We start from the raw sequence: 26,500 nt of genomic DNA on the forward strand, positions 1-26,500 counted from the left end.
ATCAATGAAATTGAAAATATAATTAAAAGCTTACAAACTAAGAAAAGTCTGGGTCCTGATGGCTTCACTGCTGAATTCTACAAGACATTTAGAGAGAAACTACTGCCACTCCTGTTTAAACTCTTCAGTGAAATTGAACTAAAAAGTATTAATAGATAATGAGAAATAGGAAGAAAAGGTGCAAAGGAGAAGGGGAAATGGGAGGGGTAGTGGAAAAGAAAGATGGGAATAGAATTAACATGAGAAAAAGAAAAAATGGAAACAAAGTCTTTGTAGATAGGGAGGGATGAAGAAGTTGAAGGGAGGGTAGGCAAACGGGAAAAAAATAAGAACCACGATGGATTATGTAAAGGTGCAAATTTCCAATGATGAATGACATTATATTGTATACCTTAAATGTACCAATAAAATGAATTTTACAAAAGAGTAGGGGCTTCTTGTAGCACAATTAGGAAATGTAATGTTTGTGAGAGACAAAGTAATTACTAATACATAGGAATTATCATCAAGGAAAACAGTATTATTAAACATGAGAGAGCTGAACAAAAAGGCAGACAAACCAGATGACATCTCATAGGAAGCAGGGAAAGGGAAGAACAAAAGTACAATGAGATTCTAAAACTCAGAGAACAGCTCTAACAACAACAACAGACAAACAAGCCAACAAAGAAACAATGCATTATAGTAAGACCCTAACTTATGAACAAGTTCCGTTCTGAAAAATTGTTAGCTAGATTTCTTCTTAAGCATAAACCTAACCCTAACGCTAAGCAAAGTGAGTCTTATAAATTACACCTGTGAAAGTTCAAAACTGTAGGTTTGTTTTTGGAAAGCATCAGAACAGTCCAGCATGTATGTGCCTGAAGTACCAGCTACTCAGCAGGCTGAGGCAGGAGGACTGCAAGATGGAGGCAAGAATGGACAACTGAGTGAAACCTGTCACTAAATGCATAAATAAGGCTGGGCATGTAGCTCAGCGCTCTCAAGTTCACAAAAACAAAACAAAATATCAAAAAAGAATTCCTTTCACTTCTCTGAACATAGCCTTTACAGCTTTTCCATTACATACACACAAATACCAAAGCACAGAACCTTAAAGCAGGTTCAAAATTTCATTTATCCAAAGGAATTAGTGAAAACAAACCAATATTGGACATTTTTCTTCTAGAGTACACAGCATCTAAGATATAAAGTTAAAAAGTATGCTAGCTAGGTGTGTAATCTCAGCACCCAGGAGGCTGAGGCAGGAGGACTGCCGTGAGTTTGAGGCTGTTCTGGGCCACACACTTGAGTTTTTATTAAATACAGACTGAACCATAGAGCAAGACCCTGTCTCAAAAAACTAAAAAAGTGTGCTGTGTAGTGGAGGTAGGGGAAGGGAAAAGGAAAGCTCCTTTCTCTTTCTAAAAGACTAACTCAGCTCAGCTGGAAGACAAACTTTACTCAGTTGGTAAATTTAGAAGTGTTTCCCAGGTCCTCAGTTGTACTGTAGTTCCTATGATTAAGTTATAAAGAAAGGATATCTACAAAATTTCAAAAGGTGCTTCAAAAACTGATAACCAATTCTTCTTAACACACATGGGAACAATCACTAAAACATAAAGAAGTTTTAAAAATCATTGAGAAGAAATGAAAAGAAACAAAATAGGCTACGAAAGTACAGTGATTGTCTTCCTGACACCTGCCCTACTTACATTACATCAAGTTCTTTGGGCCTGTACCTATCTTTCCCACCAACACAGGCCATGTAAAGGGAGAGGTGGAGCACTGGGCCAAGAGCATGGCAGAGATGAGTAAAATGTGTCCTAAGCAATAAATCCACCTCACTGAAACGGCACTTGAGTTTTCTATTTGGAATGCATACTTCTTTCCCCCAAATGCACGTACGTGTACACACACACACACACACACACACACACAGAGCAAAACAAACTGCAGATTTTCCACCTCACTGAAACGGCACTTGAGTTTTCTATTTGGAATGCATACTTCTTTCCCCAAAATGCACGTACGTGTACACACACACACACACACACACACACACAGAGCAAAACAAATACTGCAGATTTTAAATGTGCAAGGAATGCTAACATGATGAAGTTGTTTTGTTCCTCTCTGACTTTCACATGAATATTAAAAAAAAAATTACTGTTGATCAAATCACAAGCATGCAAATTCCCGGTAATTCAGAGTCATAATATTTTACATTGACTGTCCTCTTTGTACTTTGTTTATTAAAAGCTGTTTGTGGGGTCAGGGATTTGGCTCAGTGGTTCCACTGCCTGCCTGGCAAGTGCAAGGACCCAAGTTCAATCCCCAGTACCAAAAAAAAAAAAAAAAAAAAAAAAAGCTGTTTGTGGTATCTCCAATTCCGTCTTGCTCTTTCCGTAACAGCGAAGCAAAATCCCTCTAGCTAACAACTGTAAGCTACACACACTGTGTTCTCCTCTCACAACGGAACCTGACTGTCCAAACAGATCAAATTATCAACAAAATTGGTCATCACCGTTGTCTAGTATGTAAAAGAAATCTGATGACAGTGCCTATCTTTTTTCTTGTCCCTTCCAGGGCCTTACATGTGCGAGGCGAGCTCTCTCTACCACTGAGCTATATTCTCGTACCACAAATTCCTTAAAAGTTTTTTTATTAGTACATGTTTATGGTACATAATGATTATATTCATTGTGGGGAGTTGGTATATGTACCTAACACATCTCAATTCTTTTTTACCTCCCCCATCTTTCATCTCTTGGTCCCCCTACCACTTGCAAAAGATCTATATCTCTGTTTCCTATTACAGCATTTTTTTGACTTGGGAGCTTGCGCCTGTGAGCACGTGCAGAACTACCACCTGCTAAATCCCTAGCCCTGTTACAGCATTTTTTATTTTGCTCTTTAAATTATGTATATCTCGGGTTTCTGGTATGAGATACCAGGTGTATTGAAGCTTGTGTATCTGAATTATTTCACTGAACATTATGGTTTCAAAGTGTATCCATATATTATTTTGGTTCTAATTTAGCCTTTAATTTACTTAAGTAGCCTTTCCCATCTCTCATAGTCACCTTGTGAAGAAAAAAGGCAAGGTACTAATAATTCCATTTTACAGATGATGATTCATCCTAAGTAAAAGGATTCATCTCCATCTTTCAACAACTCAGCTGGAAGAACAGACGACAGTAGGTAACAGGATCCCCAAATAACCCAACTGGATGCCTCATCTTTAGGTTCAATGCTCTTTTTGCTACACTGAGCTGCCTGCCTACATTCTCCCACCTTGTTGTTCTTTTTTCATTTGTATGGTTACTCTGAAGTTATTCTCCATCCTTTTTCATCCCACCGCTTCTAAAATATGTGCCCTCTGGTTAACACTTTACTTTTTTCAGCAATTCTTCATCAGCTTTTCAGGATATAAGTTCCTACCCTTCCTCCACACCTTCATCTGTCCTATCTACCCTTGGGTTCCCATTATTTTGTGACGGGCTTGATGAAAACTGTCTTTTCACTTTTTCTATCATATGTCCATCTCTCAGCAGTTCCCAAACCTTGTTCAACTCCAATTAAGAGCTGACTCTAGGACCACTGTGGAACTATAAAGAAGGAAGAGCTAGCCAGCATGCTCGTACAATCGTTCTCTCTCCTCTCTCTCCCACTCTCTGTTTCTCTCTCATATTATCAAGCACAGAGAATCTATTGGAAAATGGAGCAGAGCAGCATGAGAAAAGGAAAAACATATACCACATGCAGGTACTGAGGACTGAGGACATGAACAGTCCTGAGCCTACACTTTCGGGCATGGTACCCTGGCAATGAATTCCTTGAAGAGGAATGCTAAGTCAAGAGATATACATACTTAAAACTTTAGTATATATGCTAGTTTTGTGTCACTGTAACAGGAGATCAGCTGGAAAGAAACGTTTATTTTTGGATCAGTTTCAGGTTTTAGTTGGCAGTCCCTTGGCTCCCTTGCTCTGTGACCTATGGCAGAGCAGTGCATCGTGGCAGAGGAAAACTGCTCACCTCATGGCAGCCAGGAAGCAAACAGAGAGAAAGGAATAGGTGGCCCAACAGCCCCTTTTCTAGGGCACACCCCCGGTGTGGTAAGTAAGTAGATATCACTGGGAGTGTGTCCTTGAAGGAACCCCAGCCAAGATTCTGCCACTTCCCAACAGCCCTACTGGCTGGTCACAAAGCCTTTCACAGGTGAGCCTTTGGGAGACACTTCAGATCCAAACTCTTAATAGTGCACAGGGCTAAGCTGCCAGAGCTCTAAATCCTCTTTAGTCCCTCTTTCTAGTCCTGGTCTATTTTCAACGTTTAGTTATATGGCCCTGTTACTTGAGTATCTAAATTCATGCGCTATTTAAAAATGTTCTTGGGACCACCTTGACCCATTATTTCCAAAGCCTCAGCACTAAAGCTATCTCTTCTCTAATACTTAGTCACAGCATGTTTGGAAGACTCTCAGCATTTTATTCAAATTGTTACTGATACTTCAAAGTCAGGAAAACACTTTCACTCTCCAGCATAATATTTTCTATGCTGCAACTGGAAAATTTTACTCAAAGCATCACAAAAGTGTATTGGTCATTAACTGCTTTATAGTTTATGAAGTATTTTTATATAAATTCTCATTTAATCCTAACAAATGTGTAGGGTGCTTTATCAGTCTACTGTTCACCACTGGAACAAAATACATAACACTGCCACTTAAAGGAGGAGAGGATTTATTTGGCTTACAGTTTCAGACTATGGTGGGATGGCTCCAAGGTGGAACATCATGCTGAAAAGGGCACAGTGGAGCAAAGTTGCTCAATTCATGGTGGCCAGGAAGGAAGCTTGGAAAGAGTGAGAGAGGAGGGGGTCAGGGACCAGATACAATGCCCAAGGCCACAGTGACCAGAACTATAGTATCCCAAAGGGCAGGGACCATTCTAGTTATAACTTTGTGGTCTTCAAATTCCCCAGAATAGTGCTATCCACTGAGCTGATGGGCACACAGCGTGCTTCTGTTTGTCAACACTTCATTTCCTTCCACTATCACTGAAGTAGTAAGTAGAGACGATTTAAAAGACTGGTAAGGGATTTTGAATTAAAGCAATAAAAAGTATAAAGGAAGACAAAAATGCAGAAAAAAGTTAAAGTATATAGGACAGCTGAAAGCAGAAGAATGGAGAGATGTTCAGAGCTGGGAATGTAACTCAGTGGTGCCATGCCTGCCTGGCAAGCACAAGGTCCTGAGTTCGATCCCTGGTACCAAAACAAAACAAAACCAGAGATAAGGGCCAAGATTTAGATCAGTGGTTCTGCCGCCTCCCTCACAAGTGCAAGGTAAAGAGGTATAAAGGTAAAAAGGAAAAAAAAAAAAAAAAAAAAAGAAAGAAAAACCCAAAAACCCAGAGATGTACAGAGCTGACAAACTCTTCTTTTGGTGGGTGGAATACAGATTACTTGCTTAGGAAATGTACAAAGAAAACCACAATATAATTGGTCACAAATGTTACAAATTGACCTTTTGGTTGCTGTTTGTCTTAATCATGCTTATAGGTAAATTATGTTCAACAAATATAAAAATGGCTTAACTGGCAAATGGATCATATTTTGATAGTGGACACAAGCAGTTATCCATCTCTATACAGTCTGTTCCTGGAACCTAAAGAAAATATTCCAATATCAACACTGACAGATATTGGAAAAGAAATAGTTAAATACAACACTGTCGAGACATGCTTTCACTTCTTCATATCCCACAGGAATCATTTACTTCAGTGACTCATTCCTTTCCTTCTACAGTACTCTGCAGCTCTGGGGATACTGAATGTTACGTTCCTTCTAAATGATTAACCTTGACATACTGAGCGAGGAGGAAAAGTGACTAAGGGCTGCAGTGAGTCCTATGATGATCACGGAGCTTATAGCAGCCTTTACTCTGGACTGAAACTTCCCCTACCTTAATCCTCCTTAAAGAAGTACGCTCTAGGGGCAGTCACTGAGCCCTACCAAAAGCCCAAAGAATGGCTGTGAGGCCAAAGAATGGAGGTGCACAGTAAGAGAGATGTAAGTGAAGGCAAAAAAGTCAAGCATGACCTAGAATTAAAGAAAACGGTACCAGAACCTTTAGGGTCTGTGCCTATTTATAAGCACTATGCCAGTTTTCCAGAATTAATGACAACTCTCTGGTATAGTTCACATACATATGTTACTTGGATCTATTTTTGGAATTTTACCTTGTTTGTCATGAAGTCCCTTAAAAGACAAAATCCAAGCAACAAATTCTGCCTTCACTCTGAGCAAAGACTAGCAGCTCTTTGCAAAAACAATGCACTGGAAAGGTGTTAGCGCTCTGACTTACTGTGAGGTGTATGCAGGCCAAACAATTTCTATAATAAACTCAATACTGTAGATAGTTAAAGACATCATTTGGTCCAAGGGTGTAAAATATAAATAGTTCTCTCTGGTAGAAGGATGAAAGTTGGATATGTAATTACAGGCAATTACTCGATATGCCTCATATGACTTTGAGCTACTCGGGGTTTAAGGACAGAGAAGAGCCACAGTTGGTTTGACTCCAGCAGATAAAACAAGTCTTTCACAGCAGGACACAAGAATTCTGTTTTTGTTTTTATTTCACTATATAACAGAGTCTACTGTTAGCCAAAATATGTGAAAAGTTGTCCCAAAGGTCTAAACTTTTAAAAATACACATAAAGGACACAGTAAATTTATTCTGATCTAGAAGCATTGGGCCTCAGAAGTACTATCAATTCTTTTATGGGGGCAGATTACTATAGGTAATTGATAAAGGTTAATGCATGATGTTTCATCCTTGTGAGAATAAATGGAAATTCATAGGACCACGACTTTCGCTCCATTACAGGCTAATGATTATTATGAGTATGTGAATTATACCTTTCCTAGTAAGTCAAGTAAGTGTTTCTCTATTTCCTTCCGTAATATTAAGCATTGCTCACTGATTAGAATCACGCTGCAACATCAATGGAGGCATTCAAATGTCCTTGAAAGATGTTTTCTGGACACCATTGGTGGATTTTGAACCAGTCTCCCCCCACACACACTTTTCCTTGTTTGAAGTTTCTTCTCCATCACTCTAACCCAGAAATGCTTTTCACAGCCATCTCATCTTGCTACTGACTCACCAACTCAGCATACTTTTATATTTAGGTTCTGCTCAGTAAGAGGAACAATGCGACACTGGTGCTGCTCCTTCTGCAAAGAATATTCAAACACTCACATACTTCTGAACACCCCCATCACCCTTTACTTAGTGGACAGGACTGTAACTTTTTTTTATATAAGGCTTCTGCTATTGCTGTAATTATTACTTATTTTTAAATAAGCCACACCCAATGAAAGGAGCAGGTCCTCCAAGAATGAAAGTTTGGCAGACTGAGCTTTAAATATCAACATTCCCGATCCCTTTAAAGCCTCTTTAAAGAATGAAAGGGACTGACCTTATTAATAGAAGCCTGAAGTAGGTTTTTCTTCTTAGATGACTCCTTTCTGATAAGTGTGGTGAATAGGTATGATTCATGGTGAAAGAGGCAGTTCTCTTTCTGCACTGCATGGCTTTCTTAGCTCTCTTCCCTACTTTGGGAATCTCAAGGTATTCAAATGTCTTAAGACAAAATGCCTTGCAAGTGTTATATGAGGAGAAAGTAAAGTAGGGCTGCAAACTCACCACTCCCTTGTCATACTGTCAACCATTTTCTCCAGTTCTTAAGCCCTATAATATTTTATTTAGTTAGTTATTTTTTGAGACAGGGTCTCACTATGTAGTTGAGACTGAACTGGAATTCACTATGTAGCGCAGGCTGGTCTCGAACTCAAGAGCGATCCTCCTGCCTCAGCCTCCTGAATGCTGGGGTTAGAGGGCATGCACCACCATGCCCAGCCTTAAGCCCTATACTTAAAGTCTACCCTCTAGTTGTGGTGAGGCCTTCATGATTCTGGACTCGACTGAATAAGCCTTCTGGACCAAGACTAGAAAGCTGACCCAAGCTGCATCCGGCAGTCTTTTTCTTAGAGACTTCCCACTGGGTCATAAAGATGTCAGTCAGTATCTGCTGGTGCTTAAACTGAGGAGGAGAAAGGCATTAAAGGAAGTTCTTCACCAAATTAAAAAAGAAGTAGAGAAATCTGGTGTGGATAAAATGAAGCAGGTAAAAAGATGCTTAGAAACTAGATTTTATGGCTCTAAGCAGAAGGCAAGTGAAATAGAGGTTTCCCGAGCACTTTGTTCTAATCCCAAAGGAGGTCTGTGTATTTCCTGCCATGGTTCCATGACACATCCCTCCAGTCTTCCAGTAAATCCTCCTTTTGGGTCTAAGTTAATCTGAGTAAATTCTACATAACTGCTCATCTGCCGTCACTTTAACTAACATTTCGTAGGAGTTCACTATGTGCAAGTTACTACATTAGAGGCCCTCCTATGGAAAGAGGAAAAAAGAAGACCAGACAACAGCTGTGCCAGAAAGGCACTTACCATTGGGAGCTCATCGGGGAAAAACAGGTAAATAGCTCGCATGGTTCTAAAAGGATCATAGGTCATAAGAATCAGTAATGTACAGGAAGAGTGTGATGAGAAATGGCATAAGAAGTAAATTTGCTTCCTCAAGTGGAATCACATATTCCTTTTTTTTTGGTACCGAGGATCGAACTCCAATCCTTGCGCTTGCAAAGCAGGTGGCGGAACCACTGCGCTACATCCCCGGCACACATATTCTTTTTTTAATCACACATTTTTTTACTCAAAGTTTACAAAAATAAATAACTGCAATAAGTTCCTGTGCAGATGTGTCTCTTGTTATATTAACTTTGTACCGTGGGACAAAGTATACAGTCCAGTACCAGTATATACTGATATACTACTGATCCATATCGTAGAGGACATACTTATGGAACACCATCGTATACACAGATCCAGTCAAACTATTAAGGGGTTTTTGAGGCTAACCTTGATTATGTGTGATCTTTCTTTTTGCTGTTGTTGTTGTTGCTGTTTGGTACTGATAATTGAACTCAGGGCCTCAAGCTTGCAAGGCAGGTGCTGTGCCACCGAGCTACATTCCCAGCCCTATATGTGATCTTTCACCTTGTGTGCTAACTCTGATCCTAATCTCACATGTGAATTGACTGTACTTAACAGTTGGCTTCCTTAGGAGAACTGTCACCTGTGAGGTCTTAGCACTATAAATAACACAGCTATAAACTAGCAGATGTGATCTGTGTGACAGTGGCTGGTCTAGTTATCTATTACTCATCCCAACTACTAAGTGACTTGAAATATGGTGATCTGAAAGGCATCTTAGGTTTTGAAGAAAGCCTTGACTCAAATTAGAGGCCTAGAGATTCACTTGTTACTGAAGAACCCATAGTGACAAGGCCTCAAAATATATAATTTAAAAAAAAAAGGGGGGGGGAAGCAAATAAATCAAGAGTACCTAAAAAAAAGACCTCAAAATATAGGACATATGACAAATACACACAGATGCACCCCAGCAACTTCCTCCTTAACTTCTTTTGGCGGGGGAGACAGGGTCTGGCAACATATTCTAGCATGACCTTGAACTATGTAGCTATGTACTATGAACTATGTAGTCTGGGCTGGCCTCACACGCACAGTGATCCTCTTGCCTCAGCCTCCCACATACATGCGAGGATTACAGGCGTGCATTACCACGCCTGGTACGCCGTAACATTTTTATCAACCTTGATTTGTTTTCAATGTCAATTTTTAAAAAATTAACAACTTGATTAATTCATTTTACCCCTTTGGTATCTTATCTTTCAAGTCCATACTAGATAATATCCTGAAACCATACGCTCTGTCTGAAATTTATATATCCCTCATTTCATATAGAAATCCTTATTTTATGTTTTTTCTTGTTCACTGGTACTTTTCAGGTGTACAGTACAGTTACATTCATCATTGGGATCTTGTACCTTTACATGATGTATCTTGGTTCTTATTTTTCCCCATTCCCCTGCTCTACCTCACCCCCTCCACCCTTCCTACTTTGTTTTCCACTTTGTTTGAAGACTTTGTTTCTATTTCTTCCTTTTCTCCTATTTTTTTTCTTTTCCCTCCTTTCCTTTCCCCTACCCTTCCAACTTCCCCTACCCCTTTAGACCTCTTTTTCCTACTTCACATTATTAGTTATACAATTTGAACCTTATTTACACTTTCAGCTTTTCACACCAGAGAAACTATTTGGTATTTACATGTATACCCTATTTATTTCACTTAAAAGTATGGCCTCAATCTCATCTTATCTTTAAATCCAAAACTTTTTACTGAAACATATATGCATGAAAAATAATTAAAATTCCAACTGCGGTGGCACATGTCTATTATCTTGGCTATTCAAGAGACTGACATAGGGAGATCATCTGAGACCAGGAGTTCAAGAAGAAAGTAAACCCTTCTCTTACATATTTTTTTCTAAACTTTCAGTGATGTTCATTTTTTCCAGAACTTCCAAAATACTTTTTAAAATTAAATTATTTTTCCTACAATACCTTCTGTGTTAGTTACTTTTCTCTCATCGCCGGGACAAAATGCCCAGCAGCAAAGGTTAAAGGGGAAAGGGTTTATTTAGCTCACACTTTATAGAGGTTTCAGTCCATAATCTGCTGACTGCAAGGCAGGGATGACAAACAGGCATCACGGAGGAGAAAGCACATGGTACATACAAGGTAGCAAAGGAAATAAGGGCATTAACCCCAGCATCCTACATTCCAGATTCACTTCCCCTGCATAAGAAAGCCCCACCTCATCCACATGAGGCTCGGGGGACACCTAAACACAAACCCTAACACCTTCTCCAGAGTTTCTCTTTTTTTTTTAATATAGCAGAGTAATAGGTCTAGAGAGGTATCTTTGCTGAACTGTAACTGCTGAGAGTGGAGCCAAGCAAAAAGGTGCCAAGACCCTCTCCTGGCTCAATGTGACTATTCTCTAGCTAGCCACAGGCCATTTATGTCTCAAGATCTGCAAGGCAATAGCTACTGTATTGTTGAGAACCATAGATAATCCCTACTCCCAAAAGGCTTCAATTTCCTAACTCTCACCCTAGAGTTCTTGGCTGCTCTGAGCTTATAGGGGATTTCAAAAATATTTATGTGTCTTACTGCATACCATTCTTGTAGAAGTAAGGAGGAGACTTCACTCTAACATTCTGAGTTAGTCTGTTATGGTTTCAATCTACAATGGTCCCCAAAAGCTTCATGTGTTCAGAGGTGGGGCTTCTGGGAGGCGGCTGGATCACAGAGACCACACACTCAACTGTGGATTCATCTATTAGTGAGTTCAGCACCTGAATGCGCTGTTAGGAGGAGGGCCCGGGTGGAGAAGGGTCGTTGGGAATATGATCCAGAAGGGCGTACTCTTCTCCTGGCTCCTCCTGCTTCCTGGCCTCTGTGATGTGAACAACTTTCCTCCACCCAGGGCTTTCTGCCACTCCGTTTCTGATCTGAGCCAGTCAACTGTGGACTCAATCCTCTAAAAATATAAGCCAGCTAGCAGGACATGGTAGTGCATGCCTTTATATTCTGAACTGAATGGAATAATAAAAAAGAATGAATTTTGTTCACACTAGAGTAGCTAGCAAACTATGGCTCATAAGTAAAATGTGACCTCCTTTGGTATAAATGACAAATTAAGAATGGTTTCTACATGTTTAAATGTTTGAAGTTGTACTATAATACATCTCATTCATCTACATATTGTCTATGGTGGCTTGTGTGCTACAAGAGTAAAACTGAGTAGCTTCGACAGAGGATGACCCACAAAGCCTAAAATATTTACAGTCTGGTCATTAATTAGTATCTAACTTCATAAGCAATCTCATCTTCCACAGTGGAGGCAGAAGGTAGTTCAAATTTATCTCTTTCCTTTTGCTGGGGGGTGATGCCATTCACTAACATTTCTGCTTATGCTGCATTAAATCTTCCTGGTAAAGTCTTGGTGGTCCAATATCACTCATACAACTTTCTTTTAACAACTCACAAATTAATCTTCTCATGATAAGAGGGAAGCATTAACTGGGCCAGCTGTGGCCTAGTCCCCATATAATAGTATTGGGTTTTCTGGGCATGGTGGTGTATGCCTATGCCTGTAATCCCAGCACTCGGGAGGCTAAGGCAGTAAGATCTCTGTGAGCTTGAGGACGGCACAATGAGTTCAAGGCCAGTCTCAACTGCACAATAAAACCTGTCTCAAACAAGAAACAAAAGTCAAATCAAAATAAAAAACTTAGTTTTATTCATTTGTTTTGAGTAGGGGGATAGTGAAGATCTATGTCCTTTACACTCAGCTACATCTCCACTGCTTTTTAAATTTTGAGGTAGAGCCTTGCTAAATTGCTATGGCTGTGCTCCAACTTGTGGCTCTCCTGCCTCAGCCTCTCACAGTGCTGGGAATATAGGCTTTGGAATCATGCCCTACACCTATATAATGGTTTTAAGTTGAGTTGGAGGGGAACCAGGTAGGGCAATTTCATCTTTTTAAGAATGTTTATTAGTACATGTTTGTAGCATATAATGATTACAATCATCACGGGGATGTAGTACATGTACCTGTCACACCTTAATTTTTTATTACCCCTTTCTCTTACCCTGATCCCTGCCCTCTACTTTTTGGCTTTTAATGAGGTTCTTTAACTGATTTTTTTTTTGGGGGGGAGGTGGTTTGAGACAGGGTCTCACTGTGTAGTTGAGACTGATCTGGAACTCACTATGCAGTCTAGGCTGGTCTCGAACTCATAGCAATCCTCCTGCCTCAGCCTCCCGAGTGCTGGGACTACAGGCGTACTCCACCATGCCCGGCTTTTAACTGAGTATTTTAAGATGCCTGAGGCCAAATATTCCCTCCAAACTGGCATAAAAGGCTGTGAAGCTTGGAAGTAAAGGTATTTGTTTTCACAAAAGAAACTCAAGGGAGTATAATTATATTCAGGGGGGCACTTTTAACTGCTCTGAAGGAAACAAGTATCTCCCGAAAGGTGACACATGGAAAGGATTTGCTATAGCTCAAACTGGGACTTAGGAGGCACAGAAAGGACTGGCAAATATAATTGTCTAAACCAGGTGTGGTTGTGCACGCCTGTAATCCCAGCACTCAGGAGGCTGAGGCACGAGGGTCCCCATGAGTTTGAGACCAGCCTGGGCTACATAGTGAGTTCCAGGTCAGACTCAACTATATAGTGAGACCCTGTCTCAAAAAAAACAACCCCCCCAAAAAAACCAAAAAGCAAATATAATTGTCTATTGCTTGAGAATCCATGAAAAATTCTTCAACAATGAAATGATTACCTTTTCGTTCTATTTTTAAAAGCAGCTTTGCAAAAGTTGGATGTTTGGTCCAGGGATTTAGCTCACCAGTTCTGCAGCCTGCCTCGCAAGCGCAAGGTCTGGAGTTTGAGCTCCGGTATCAAAAAAAAAAAAAAAAAAAAAAAAAAGTTGGATGTTTCCATTTTTACAGGGAAATTAGATCTTCAACTTTCAATGTAAAACAATACTGGCCTTGTATTTATAATGCACTTTTGCTTAAGAATCCAAGGTCTTTATAGGTATTACCTTATTTGACCCTAGCAAGTCTGCAAACTCATTAATAACGTGAGGTTTTCCTGTTGTATCTGAGGCAGAGGAGGGGTACACAGTTAAGGAACAGTGACACAGAAAACAGTGGGGAAAGCTTGGGCTAAGCTTTTTCTGCATTCTAATTCTTAGCTGCCTTTCCTTTTTCACACTGTCTATAATTAGAGATGATAATGTTTAAATCTTCACAGTACTCAAAATGTAATTTCAAGGCTGCCCTTTCACAAGTATACTAATTCATATAACTTTTCCCTGAACTTAGTGGCCTGACTCTTCCTGGTATCCTATCTCTGGCAGAGAGATCTCTGGGAAACTTACACATGGTAAGAAAGGACCCAGATTTCACTTTCTTTTACTAAGGTCACTATTTTATTCTTGCTTTATTTGTTATGAAAACTTCCTACCCAAGTAGGGAATAACAGATTTTTTTTTGTCTAAATTTCTTAAGCACACCTAAGGAACAACTAAATTGAGGCATGTTACTTGCTTGCAACCACCCTTGTTAAGAGATTTGCTTTTAATTAGCCACACATGGAAAGTTGTAGTTTATGCCTGAAACATCCCCCCAAAATTCAGAGGTGGGCCTTTGGAAGGTGACAGGATTATGGGAGTGCTATCACTCTTAGGAGGTGGGTCAATGGGTGTGCGCCTAGAAGGACGTGTCTCCCTCCCTTCCATCTCTTCTTCCTGGCTGCCAAGATGTGAGTAGTCTTCCTCGGCCCAGGACCTTCCATCACGCCATTTCTGCCCTGGAGCCAGCCAACCATGGACTGAAACTTCCAAAATTGTGAAATAAACTTCTTGTCCTTTAACTTGTGGGTGCCAGGTACAGTACTGTGTATCCAGCAATGAGAGAAGTTATTAAAATGTAAGAGAAACCTAAGAAATACATACATACATACATCACACAATAAATGAGTGATGACAAAATCAAGAGGCAGACTTTTATAGATGGGAAAGGGGAGGAGAGTAAAGGCCCCACACAGGGTTAGGCGGTGGTGGTAATGAAATTTAAACTAAGATATGTTAAATACATGTAAAAATTTCCCCAAATAGGTCCCTCCATTATGTACTAACATGTGCTAAACAAAATATAATAAAGTTAGGGCTGGGGATTTACCTCAAGGGTGCTACGACCTGCCTTAAAAGTGCAAGGTCCTGAGTTTGATTCCCGGTACAAAATGATGATGATGATGATGATGATGATGATGATGATGTTAGAAAATAAAAAAAGATTAACTTCTATTTTAAGAAAATTTCCTTTTTTTTCCAGCATATCTTTAGAGGTTTCTTTCTCTCTCTCTTTTTTTGGTGCCAGAGATTAAATTCAGGACCTTGTGCTTGCAAGGCAGATGCAGGCCACTAAGCTAAATCCCTGACCCCAAGAAGTTCTATTCTTCCTATAGTTGCCCAGCTGGTTTGTAATGTACTCCTACGAAAGTCCCTAATATTATAGGAAGGTCCTGTCAATCTTACACATTCTTAGACATTTTAGATCTTCCCTTTATTCCTCTGATGATGCAGAACCAATTCCTAATAATTTAACAGTTTGCCTAGATTTAAAGCTCTTTTTTTCTAGCACCAAGTGATACCTTCTGTCTTTTTTGAGGGCATATACAACTACTCCCTCAAGAACTGTCAAAATTCCAAAGCCTGATCAGGCCTACTACCACTTTCTCAATTCACAGCATGAAAGTTTCAGTGGGTGAAAATGGCTTGCATAATGGTAACTCTGAGCTTCTCAGTTGTATACAGAGCACACACACTCAATATAAATGATAAATTTACTTTGGGGGAAAAAAGATTCAAAATCTAGGAAATCCATAAAATGCTCAAGAGATAAGAAAAGGCAGCCTTTAAAGTGATAAAATTTAGGGGTACCATGTAAAATAGGAAATCCCTCCCTTTTAGTGAGGAAAAAAGGAGAATTCCAGGTGTTTGTCATACTTAAAAGCTTTTATGACTATCTCTCACCATTGTTTTATAATTAGGTAAGGGATAATGTGTATATGGTCGCTGGTACCTGCTGGGTTCATACATACATATATACACACAGAAGATGAAAATCTGTACAAAAACAGAAAAGAAAAACTCATTCCTAGTTTTGGTATGTCTACATGACACTGGGTAAGTCACCAAACTTTTCCGTGCTCTGAATGGGGAAAAGTCAGGCATGGTGCAACAAGTGTATAATCTCAGCATTCAGGAAGCTGAGGCAGGAGAATCACAAGCTTTAGATCAGCCTGGGCTACAAAGTAGTTTCAATGACATTTTAAACTATACTGAAAGACCCTGTGTCAAACGAATAAATGAGAAAAAAATTCATTGAAGAGTACCTATTTGGTATTTAACAAGTTCACCTGTTTTCTCTGCCCAATGAAATTTTGTTTGGGCACTGGTGTATTTGTGAAGTTGTAATAAGGATCTTATTATCAAATTTCTTTGAGGATTAGCATCTTCTTTACAATTCAGCCAAAACAGAATAGTCATTAGCTGATGAGAATAACTGATAGAAAGCTAGCATATGACAACCCAGACTTAATTAAGTTACAATAGGATTCTTTTTTGGGGGGGTACCGGGGATTGAACTCAGGTCCTTGTGCTTGCGAGACAGGTCACTGAACTGCTGAGCTAAATCCCGTCCCTACAATATGATTCTTATTCCTAGAGCCCTTGAGAGTTTTCCCCAGGCAGGGTGCTGAGCAGAAGTAGAAGTAAGTATCTGACAAGAGCAACACCAGTTCCTCCACTTCTTTGGTATGACTCAAGACAGTTAATGCTCCAGAAGCAAAGAGATCATTGCAATGAAAGAGATCATTTCTATTACAGCTAGTCCTTTCCAAATGCCCAGCGTAAAGTAGCTGGAATTTACCATAACCCACTCTAGCACTTTCACTAAAAATGTCAAAGCTATTGTTCAAAAACCACTGCTCCTAGGAAATAGCTTCATACTGAGAACAGGCAATTTTACAGCTTCAGGTTAAATCAGACTTTTACCACATGCTATCTATTTATGGCTGCATTTCTGCTTCTAGAGTCTTATTTTCTTGACATCTGCCTGCCCCTCCAATCCCCAATCCTCTTTCATTTGTTCATGTCCTTGCTGATTCATCCCTTGCTATCTATCTCCCCACCTCCTTCAGCTTCTTTCTTGGTTCTGATTGACTCATCTTTCCTTCAGTTACTAAACATACAGTAGGCCTTTCTCATGTGACCAGCCCATATTGAGCTATGGTTCTTCAGCCTCATCTTGCCATTCCTCTAATGTGGATTTGTTTAGGTTACAGGTTCTTGCCTATCTGTATCCTAAACCTGTTATCTCTCAGGTATAATCCCTGTATAATCCCTGTGTATTAGGATACAAGCAAAAGTGGGAGGTAGCTGGATAAAAGATTTGTGGACTAGGAAAATAATTCTTTTTCTTTACTCTCTCTTTTTTTTTTTTTTTTTTTTTTTTTTTTTTTTTTTTTTTTTTTTTTTTTTTTTTTTTTTTTTTTTTTTTTGGTACTGGGATTGGATCCAAGAAGTGCTGAGCTTTTTTATTTAGAGATAGAATCTTGGCAAGTTGCTGAGGCTGGCCTTGAACCTAAGACCCTCCTGCCTCAGCCTCCTAGAGTGCCAGATTACAAATATGTGTCACTGCACCAGCAGTGGACTGACTGGGAAATAAAAACTTACAATGTCAATGCACCTAAATTTCTAAATAAAAGATTCTGAGGGCATAGGAAAACCCAAAAGAATTCCCATAAAAGGAAAATAAATTTTGGATGTACCCACGGTGGCTATAATAAAATTAACACAAGTCTGATGATTGAAAAAAAATACATAGGATAATAAAAAAGAAGGTTACTCACAGGACCCTTCCAACTACTGACTACAAGCAAAGCTTTTAGCCTTTAATGACTATGATTAAGTAATGCTGTTCTTCCTTTGTGAAGTGTGCTGGCTCACTTTACCAAATAAATATGAAAGCTGCTAGGAGGGCAAGCAAGTTCCAGGGAATCCAGAATTAATCACGAGGTCCTGGACTCCTATTCTTAGGTATTCAGAAAAATCTATAGAAACTAGATCTGAAAAGGAAACCATAATTGTACTCAATGTTAAAGCATTCTGTGCCTTGAAAAGCCCAAATAGTGACACAAGAAAGGAAGTAAAAATAACACCAAAGAATCTGTTCAGAAGAGAAAAATCTAAAACTTATGACTTCCCACTGAAGAAAATAATACAATTCATTTTTATAATCATTAAAGAGACATATATTTAAAAGTTTTGTTTTTCCTTGTACCAAGTTTAGAAATTCTCCACCAATTTCAGCTCAATTAATTTGAACCACAATATACAAGTAAAAATCTGCTCACCATCCATGCAATCTTACTGTATGAAAATATAGACACTATTCTCACTTTTATTCACTAAGCATGGATGTTCCTTTGGCCAGGGTTAAATTTCCAATTAACATCATCAACTTCTAAGAAATCAGTTTGTGTCTTCAGAGACTAAAAAATGTTAAATATAAGTATCTACACAAGAACACAACCAGAATGTTTTTTGGTGGGCTGAGGCTTTAGCTCAGTGGTGTGACCACCTGCCTCGCAAGCTCAAGGTTCCAAGTTCAATCCCTGGTACAAAAAAAGAAAAAAAAAGTCCTTGCCAGAATGTTTTTTGGATGTTAATGTGTTCATTAAGAGTTTCTTAGGAGTTGGGGATATAGCTCAGTGGCAGAGCACTTGCCTGGCAAGCGGGAGGTCCTGAGTTCCAGCTCTGGTACCGAAAAAAGAAAAAGGAGTTTCTTAGAAAATTTTTTACGAGTTCAAAGAGGTCTTAAAAGTCATGTACTCTAGTATTCCATCCAGCATGCAGTGTTTCCCTCATGACAACATCCCCATTGCAGGATTGTTCAACTTCTGCCTAAACTATGGCCCTCTTCTGGGAAACTATATCCTGTTGCATAAGACAGCTCATCATAGTTCCCAATTTGCATTTTTCTTCCTGAAAGGTATTTAGAAAGATAGGGAACAAGGTACTGCATCACTTTATTATTTTATGTTGCACTTATGCCTGAAACTTAATGCATGGCTCAGGCTAAAGGGACGGGAGCAGGTTACTCTGGCTTTTTTTACAATTAGGCTATGGTGATAGAAAATTAAAAGACACATAATAAAACCACTGCTATATGGCTGGGGATTTGGCTCAGTGGTTCCGGCACCTGCCTCGCAAGCGCAAAGGCCCAAGTTTGATCCCTGGTACCAAATAATAATAATAATAGCAATAATAACAGTAATAATAATAATAATAATACCACTGCTATAGTCTTTTCAAAAATTGTTATAAAATAACAGGTACTCAAGGAACTAATTAATACCAAGAAATAAAAACTCAAGAATACTTAAAAAAAAAAAAATACAGGGCCAGGGATTTAGCTCAGTGGTTCTGCCACCTGCCTCAAAAGCACAAAGATGTGAGTTCGATCCCCAGTACCAAATAAAACCAAAAATACTGCCACTTCTGACTCTTGGTCATGATCTTGAAAGAAAGTAATTCTGTATTATCCACTCTTTTTTGAGACAGGGTCTCACTATGTGGTTGACACTGACCTGGAACTCACTATGTAGCCCAGGCTGGTCTTGAACTCACAGTGATCCTCCTGCCTCAACCTCCCAAGTGCTGGGATTATAGGCGTGCACCACCATGCTAGTCATATCCATTCTGATATATGCTATGCTTTTGTGGGTACATATGTGGGCATTATATATGTGCGTGTATGTATATACATATATATATATATATATGTACACACAGACACACACATACATGTGTATATATATATTTGCAAACACTTATTTTCCCATATTTCTCTCAACTATTTTTGTTCAGGAATCTTCTGGAATAAACTTAATTTTTAATTTCATAGCTCCAAATATTTGAAAATCATCATACCACATGGTGACTAAATGTAAGAATGTAAGACAGACAAATTTTGGGTTACAATATGCTATCACAAATCAATAGTGTAAATAATTTAAAGAGCAAAATAAATAAGAAACAGAGAAATAGGTCTTTTGCAAATGGGAAGTCGACCAAAAGATGGAGCGGAAAGGGAAAAGAGAGGTAAGTAAAAAAATTAAAATGCGTCATGTACATGTAGCAACTCTCTACCACGAATTTAATCATTACACAATGCAAAATGTGATTAAAAAAATTTTTTTGGAAAAAAAAAAAAGAAATCAGTAGTGAAGGGCTAGGAGTATAAGTCAATGATCAAGCAAGCATTTGCCTGGCATATGTGAAGCCCTGGTGGGTTTGATCTCCGGTTCCTCAAAAAAGAACCCAGAAAAGTCAACAGGGGAGCTAGGCACTGTGGTGCACACAAGTAACCCTAGCACTTGGGAGGGTGAGGTAGGAAGATTGCCACAAGTTTGAGGACAGCATGGACTACATAGGGAGTTAAAGGCCAGTCTGAACTACATAGTAAGACCCTGTCTCAAAAAACAAAAACAAAAGCATGTCAACATGGGAAAATAATTTCTCAAAATAAAAGTAGTCTAAATGTATGAAATACAAAATGTGTGGATAAATTATGGTCTATGAAGCCAATGGGTATTACATAATAATTAGAAACATGAACACTACGTAGTATCACAACTAATGTTGTAATGCTAAATCAAAGAAAGAAGACATATCATAAGGGAACTGAGACTATGAAATATGTCCACTAGGAAAGAAGAAGAGCTAATATTAGGAAGCTCAAAATACTTCTCAGTTTCAAGGCTCTCAGGGAACCCTTTTACTTTCTTTCTTAATTATCTTGGAGGTATCAATCTTCAGAATAAACTATCCAGTATTGAAATTCTTGATAATGAGCAACATCTGAAACATGTGACCGCCCGTAGAGAATACAGTGGATATACAGGAATGAAAGAGTTTAAACATGAAAAAGGGGCCAAGGAGGAGGAACTTCAACTCGAATCACGTCCACAATCATACAATGCTGACACTTTGTTCTATCTTCAAATGACTGGAATACTAGTGTGAATTTCAAGATCATAGGGGCAAGGTGAAACAGGAGTCCAAAGAACCAAGGAATGATTGAAAACTGGGCACCGAAGGAAGAAATGGTCATGCTCCCAAGCCAACCCAAAGCTCCTATTTTAGGAATTTAAAGTTTCAGGTTGGCAACGGGTATTTTTTAAGTTCATAACCAATAATTTCTCCTAAAGAATTTTACGCATCTATTTCCTAATACTGATTAATTCACTAAATGAACCTAAGTCACAGTGGGATTTTTATTTTTATTTTTTTAAATCTCCCTTGTCGAGGTATCTCAATGTCTTACAAATCACTGGCCTGTGATGACAAAGACATCAGTGGTAACACACAAAGAACACTGATTACATGAATATGGTCCTGTGCATCACCTTGGTTCTAAAGTGGTGGCTTATGTGTTCTGACCGCTCAAACTTAACCACTGAGTCACACTTGCAGCTGAGAATTTATTCTGGAAAGACAAAGGGAGAAGCGCTTGTACTCTGAAGTTGGAAATGAGCCCTAATGTTCATGCTTACATTTACAATGAGACATGCTGAAATCCCATCTACTTTCTTACGAAGTGATCTACTTTAGAAATAATTTCCTCCCTTTTTTGGTTATCCTTTTTATTAATAACTTGGTAGAAAGGTAAAAAGACAAGCTTACTAAATCTCTAATTTCTTAATGTCACTGAGCTACTTACTGAGTGCCTATCATGTGACAGAACTACGTTGGACCTTCAGATAAAAAGGTGAAGGTACAAGCTTTGTTCTCAAAGAGTTTATATGCAATTACAACTTCTAAAGAAGTATGTAAGTACTACTGGGATACTATAATCAAAAGACCTGGATGTGGATGGTAAATGGGGCAGTATACAAGAGCTATGATGAATGTCTCTGAACTAATACAAAAAGTCCAAATACACACCATGGAAATGAAAACAGCAAATTTTAGACTAATGTGAAAAATTTCAAACATCTTGAACTTTCCATCAATGAAATTACCTTGAAGAACGGTGAATACTATGGCTAGATGGCCATTTGAGAAATAATAAATGGATGACCATTTAAGAAAATCCTGGGCTGGGGATTTAGCTCAGTGGTTCGGTGGCCTGCCTTGCAAGTGCAAGGACCCGAGTTCAATCCCTGGTACCAAAAAAAGAAAGAAAAGAAAATCCTAAAAGCAATTCTTACAATGGAGAGAAATTTGAAACAGATCTCCAAAGTTCTTCCTATTTTGGAAAAAGTTGTGGCTAGCCATTAGTTGCAGGCAAAAATAAATTAAGACAAAATCCACATCAGTTACTTTAAGAGGAGTGGATAAGTTCAAGGACCAAAAAGGGGGTCAGGAATTGCTACTGAACTTCATATAAAACCTTGAAGGCTTCATGACTTTCAGATGATTGTGAGAAAAGATTCTGGAGCAAGAGCTATGATGGCCAGTCTACTATATAGTAGGCCTGACCAGGGCTCTACAACAGAGCCCTCCTATCCCTATAGACAGCAACAACAAATGTACCAGTCTCAGGCTCTCTTCTTTATAGTAATTCTTCATTTCTTCCAATGTTCTATTTACTCCTTGATTTTAGTGCACAAATAAAACCAAAACCTCAAGACTGCAGAGGTTTGTATTTTAAAGTTCAAAGCAGCAAAGATTTGATTCCTACGTAATGAGTTGGTGAGATTTTAGGGGGATCCTTTTTTGACAGTACTGAGTGCCTAAACAGGGTAGGCAAGTGCTATATCACTGAACTACATCCCCGGCCCTGTTTTGCTTTTTTGAGTTATGGTGGTCTCCAACTCCTGGGCCTAAGCAATACTCCCACCTAAGCCTCCCGAGATGCTAGGACTACAGGTGTGCTCCACCATGCATGCTTATTTGGCTAGTGATTAGAAAAGGAAGAACGGAAGAATGGCTTGGTCTGCTGGCTCTATCTGAGAGGACCTACAGAGTAAACTCTGTAAATCGGCCTGATCACTTCCCCCAGTTGGGCTGAATTAAGCATGTTTTCACCTGTGTCTTAGGTTTGTGAGAGATGCTTAAACATACTTCTCATAAGTGGGCTGTGAGAGTCATCACTGTGAAATTTATGAAACTCAGAACATTATAAAACAGGAAGAACATAAGAGGAACAACAATTAAAATTTAATTTGAAACATCAAGGAAGACAAAGTTTACACATCTGTGAGCTTAGTTGCCAGGCTCTTATTTTATGCCTGGAAAATTACATTTTTAAGGATATGGTTAGTCGAGAAATCCATCAAGAGGCTACTTTCTGTGAACAAAAACTCACATTAAGTTCAATGAAAGGCAAATATCCTTCATTTCTCCCTAAATTACAACAATGGGGCTGGGGACCTGGCTCAGTAAGCACCTGCCTCATAAGCACCTGATTCTTAAGCACACGGTACTGAGTTCAATCCCGATACCAAAAAAAAGGGCTGGGGATTTAGCTCATGGTGCCATGCCTGCCTGGCAAGTACAACGTCCTGAGTTTGATCCCTGATTACACACACACACACACACACACACACACACAATAATTAAAAAATTATAACAATGGCTGATTAATGCCATGGTCAGGTTATAAGACTTCAATAACACTCAATGGCTCTTATATAATTCTCTAGCCAGTGGGTGTTAGTCAAGTAAAATTCCTTCACTAGTACCTTCGATGCATGCTTCAGTCATTCATATAAAAGATTAACACCTATTGAAGCATAAAAGTAGAGGAACATCTATGAATGTCAAGTAATGAAACTAGCAATGAAGGATTTCATTTTCCGAGAAAATGAAAATTTTCTGAACTAAAAGTGCAGCCTATTTGGGGTTGGTACATTTGTTTAGTCAAAATATTTTTCTGGAAGCTAGTGAGAAATTAGAGCTTTTTGGTAAACAGTAGATATTTAAAACATTATACTTAATGTTTAAAATTATCCAACAGTGCCAGGTATAGTGGCACATACTTGAAATCCCAGTTATGCTAAGGCATGAGGATCACAAGTTCAAGACCATCCTGGGCAATTTAGCAAGATTCTCAAAAGGGCTAGGAACATAGCTTGGTAGCAGAGCAAACAAGTGCAAGGCCCTGGGTGCAACCCCTAGTACCTTAAAAAGAAAAATCCTCAAAGGTCATGTTATTACAAACATGGATTCCTCTTACAAAGCAATAAGAACAATGGATAAAAAACAGTGCCATCATATTTTAGAATGTGTTTCAAAACATTAGAATACAGCTTGCAAATTATCAGTTTTTTCCTTTCTTCTCATATACATAAAGAAACAAAAAGAGTAAGTGGGTATGGAGGCACATACCTATAATACCAGCCCCCCACCCCGCTTTTGACAGGGTCTCATTTATTTCAGGCTAAAATTGAACTCATTATGTACCTCAGGCTGCCTCAGCCCAGTTTGGGCAACCCAGTGACTTAGTGAGACCCTGTCTCAAATTAAAAAGATAAATTTTACAAAGGTCTGGGGATGTACCTCAGTGTGAAGGCCCTAGGTTCAAGCCCCAGTACAAAAGAAAAGAGAGTAAGAACGAACTACCAAAAAGCAAAACCCCACCCCACATATGTATCAAGACAGCTGAAAACATCTGAAGCTTAATCTGTAGGAATGGTCAGGGTATCACAGAACGCCAGCCAATTTAACCATGTCCTAGGAAGAAAAGAGCAAGAAACTTCTGGTTGACTATCCAGCAAGCAGTTCTGGTAAAAAGGGTGAACCAAATTAAAAATGTGTCTATTTTAGGATTTCCAAGTACAGTGTATACTAATTAGAGGGAGGAAAAATAAAATCTTGACTTACCTGCACTGCCAAGTTGTTTATAATATTTGTATTCTACATGAAGCTGCGGAGCTCTTGATTTTATTGGTTCCTGAAACTCAAAGAGAATCAGATTTAGGCAAATGGGACTTTCCAATTCCTAGATTCTTAGAGTAAACAAGAGCTAAGATCACTTAATATTTTAGATATATCTATATATGATGATCTGTTCTTACCACAATTTGTCTTTGAAAGTACAGTTAAAATAAACTGGATTACATTCAACCTCGCCTATGAATACTCAAACACAAACACACTCTCCATGAGCTATCACTCAAGGACAGTTCCCTCTGTGTAAAACACCCTCTTGAAATGTGTTCTCCCAGGAAAACAAATGTCAAATCTTTAAAAAAGAAATTAACAGTATAGATTTTCTGTTTAATTATGAACTGGGGGAAGGTGTTAAAACAGATTTACTATTTTTAGAAAAATAATATGTGTTCAGGGCCGGGAATTTAGCTCAGTGGTTCCACCGCCTACTTTACAAGTGCAAGGTCCCAAGTTCAATCCAGCCCCCTGGGGTGGGGGGAGTGTTAAAAAAATTTACATACACAAAAATTGGAAGTAAAAATAACCTGAGATCCTACCACAGTAAGATAGCCACTGTTAAAATTTAGGTGTTTTTCTAAATATTTATGTACTCATGTATTCATATATACTACAGACTCATAAACATAATTTTATATACAGGAGATCATACTATATCTGGTGTACATTAATGTACTTTTGAATTTTAAAATGTGATGACATATTTCCACAGCAATAAGTAAAGGTACAAAGTATTTTTGATAAAGTAGTCCACTGTGCGTGCGCGTGCGCGTGTGTGTGCTCGCATGTGTATGTATGTATATACTCTGTTTGGTTTTTAATATTATAAATAATGCTGTCAGGAATATCCTTATACATATTTCTTTTTACACATATGAGAATTTTTAAAACTAAATATAATTTAACATGTAACTTCAATTAATGTGATGTTCAAGTTCTCAAAGATAGGAGTTCCCAAAGAAAAGCAGCCAGAATCATACTTTGCTCTATTTCAAACTTCAAGAATTGGCCATTGGCCAGGTATGATAGTGCACGCCTGTAATCCCAGCACTCACGAGGCTGACACAGGAAGATCACCTTGAGTTTGAGTTCAGCGTGAGCTACATAGTGAGTTCAAGGCCAGCCTGGACTGCATAGTAAGGTCTTGTCTCAAAAAGACAAAAAACACAAAAATAAAAAACTAGCCGGTTAATTATTCTGAATTGACAATGTACTAGTCAAATAGGTAAAAGGACAATAAAATATGATAGATATAAATACAGGATAGGCAAAAATCATCTCAAATTTATTTTGATCTCTAGGAAAGTCAATATGCATACACCTACTAGTATGGCTATTACCAAAAATAGAAAATAAGTGGTGAGAAATGTGGGGAAACTGGAACCCTTCTGTTTTGCTAGGAAGAATGTAAACTGGTACAGCTGCTAGAGAATATGGTATGTCAGTTCTTTAAAAATTAAACACAGAATTACTCTGATTTAGCAATTCCACCTCTGGGTTTATATATAAACCAAAGAATTGAAAGCAGGAACTCAATCTATAGACAATGCCTAGATAAGATGTACTATATAGCTATGATGGAATATTATCCAGATTCAAAAGGAAAGAAATTCTGACATGCTACAGCAAGATGAAACTTGAAGATATTATGCTGAGTGATATAAGCCAGTCACAAAGGACAAATAGCATATCACTCTAATTCTATGATATATCATGTGTAATCTAACTCATAGAAGAGAAAGTAGACTACTGGTTGCCATGGTTGGAAACAGGAGGAAAGAGGAGTAATGTTTTGTGGGTACAAATTGCAGCTGGAGAGGATGAAGAAGTTTTGGAAACTGGGTGTGGTGGCACACGCCTGTAATCCCAGCACTTGGGAGGCTGAGGCAAGAGGATGGCTGTGAGTTTGAGACCAGCCTGGGCTACATAGTGAGTTCCAGGTCAGTCTCAACTACATAGTGAGACCCTGTCTCAAAAAAAC

General features: G+C 38.7%; 1 protein-coding gene across 9 annotated transcripts in view; it reads right to left on the reverse strand.

Moving 5' to 3' along the window:
* The window catches only part of Csnk1g1 (casein kinase 1 gamma 1), a 155,430-nt gene that overhangs the window by 59,717 nt on the left and 69,213 nt on the right, over positions 1-26,500 (reverse strand). For 6 of the 9 annotated variants that reach the window (XM_033756144.1, XM_010641166.1, XM_033756139.1 and 3 more), the window contains one exon: positions 24,454-24,529. In XM_033756144.1, the coding sequence (XP_033612035.1) occupies positions 24,454-24,529 (76 nt within the window). The remainder of the gene's footprint in view (positions 1-24,453; positions 24,530-26,500) is intronic. The other 3 variants (XM_010641167.1, XM_010641165.1, XM_033756143.1) reach the window with 1 other exon arrangement.

The sequence above is a fragment of the Fukomys damarensis genome, unplaced genomic scaffold, assembly GCF_012274545.1.
Source record: "Fukomys damarensis isolate Sample0158 unplaced genomic scaffold, DMR_v1.0_HiC HiC_scaffold_25, whole genome shotgun sequence".
NCBI classification, from domain to species: Eukaryota; Metazoa; Chordata; class Mammalia; order Rodentia; family Bathyergidae; genus Fukomys; species Fukomys damarensis.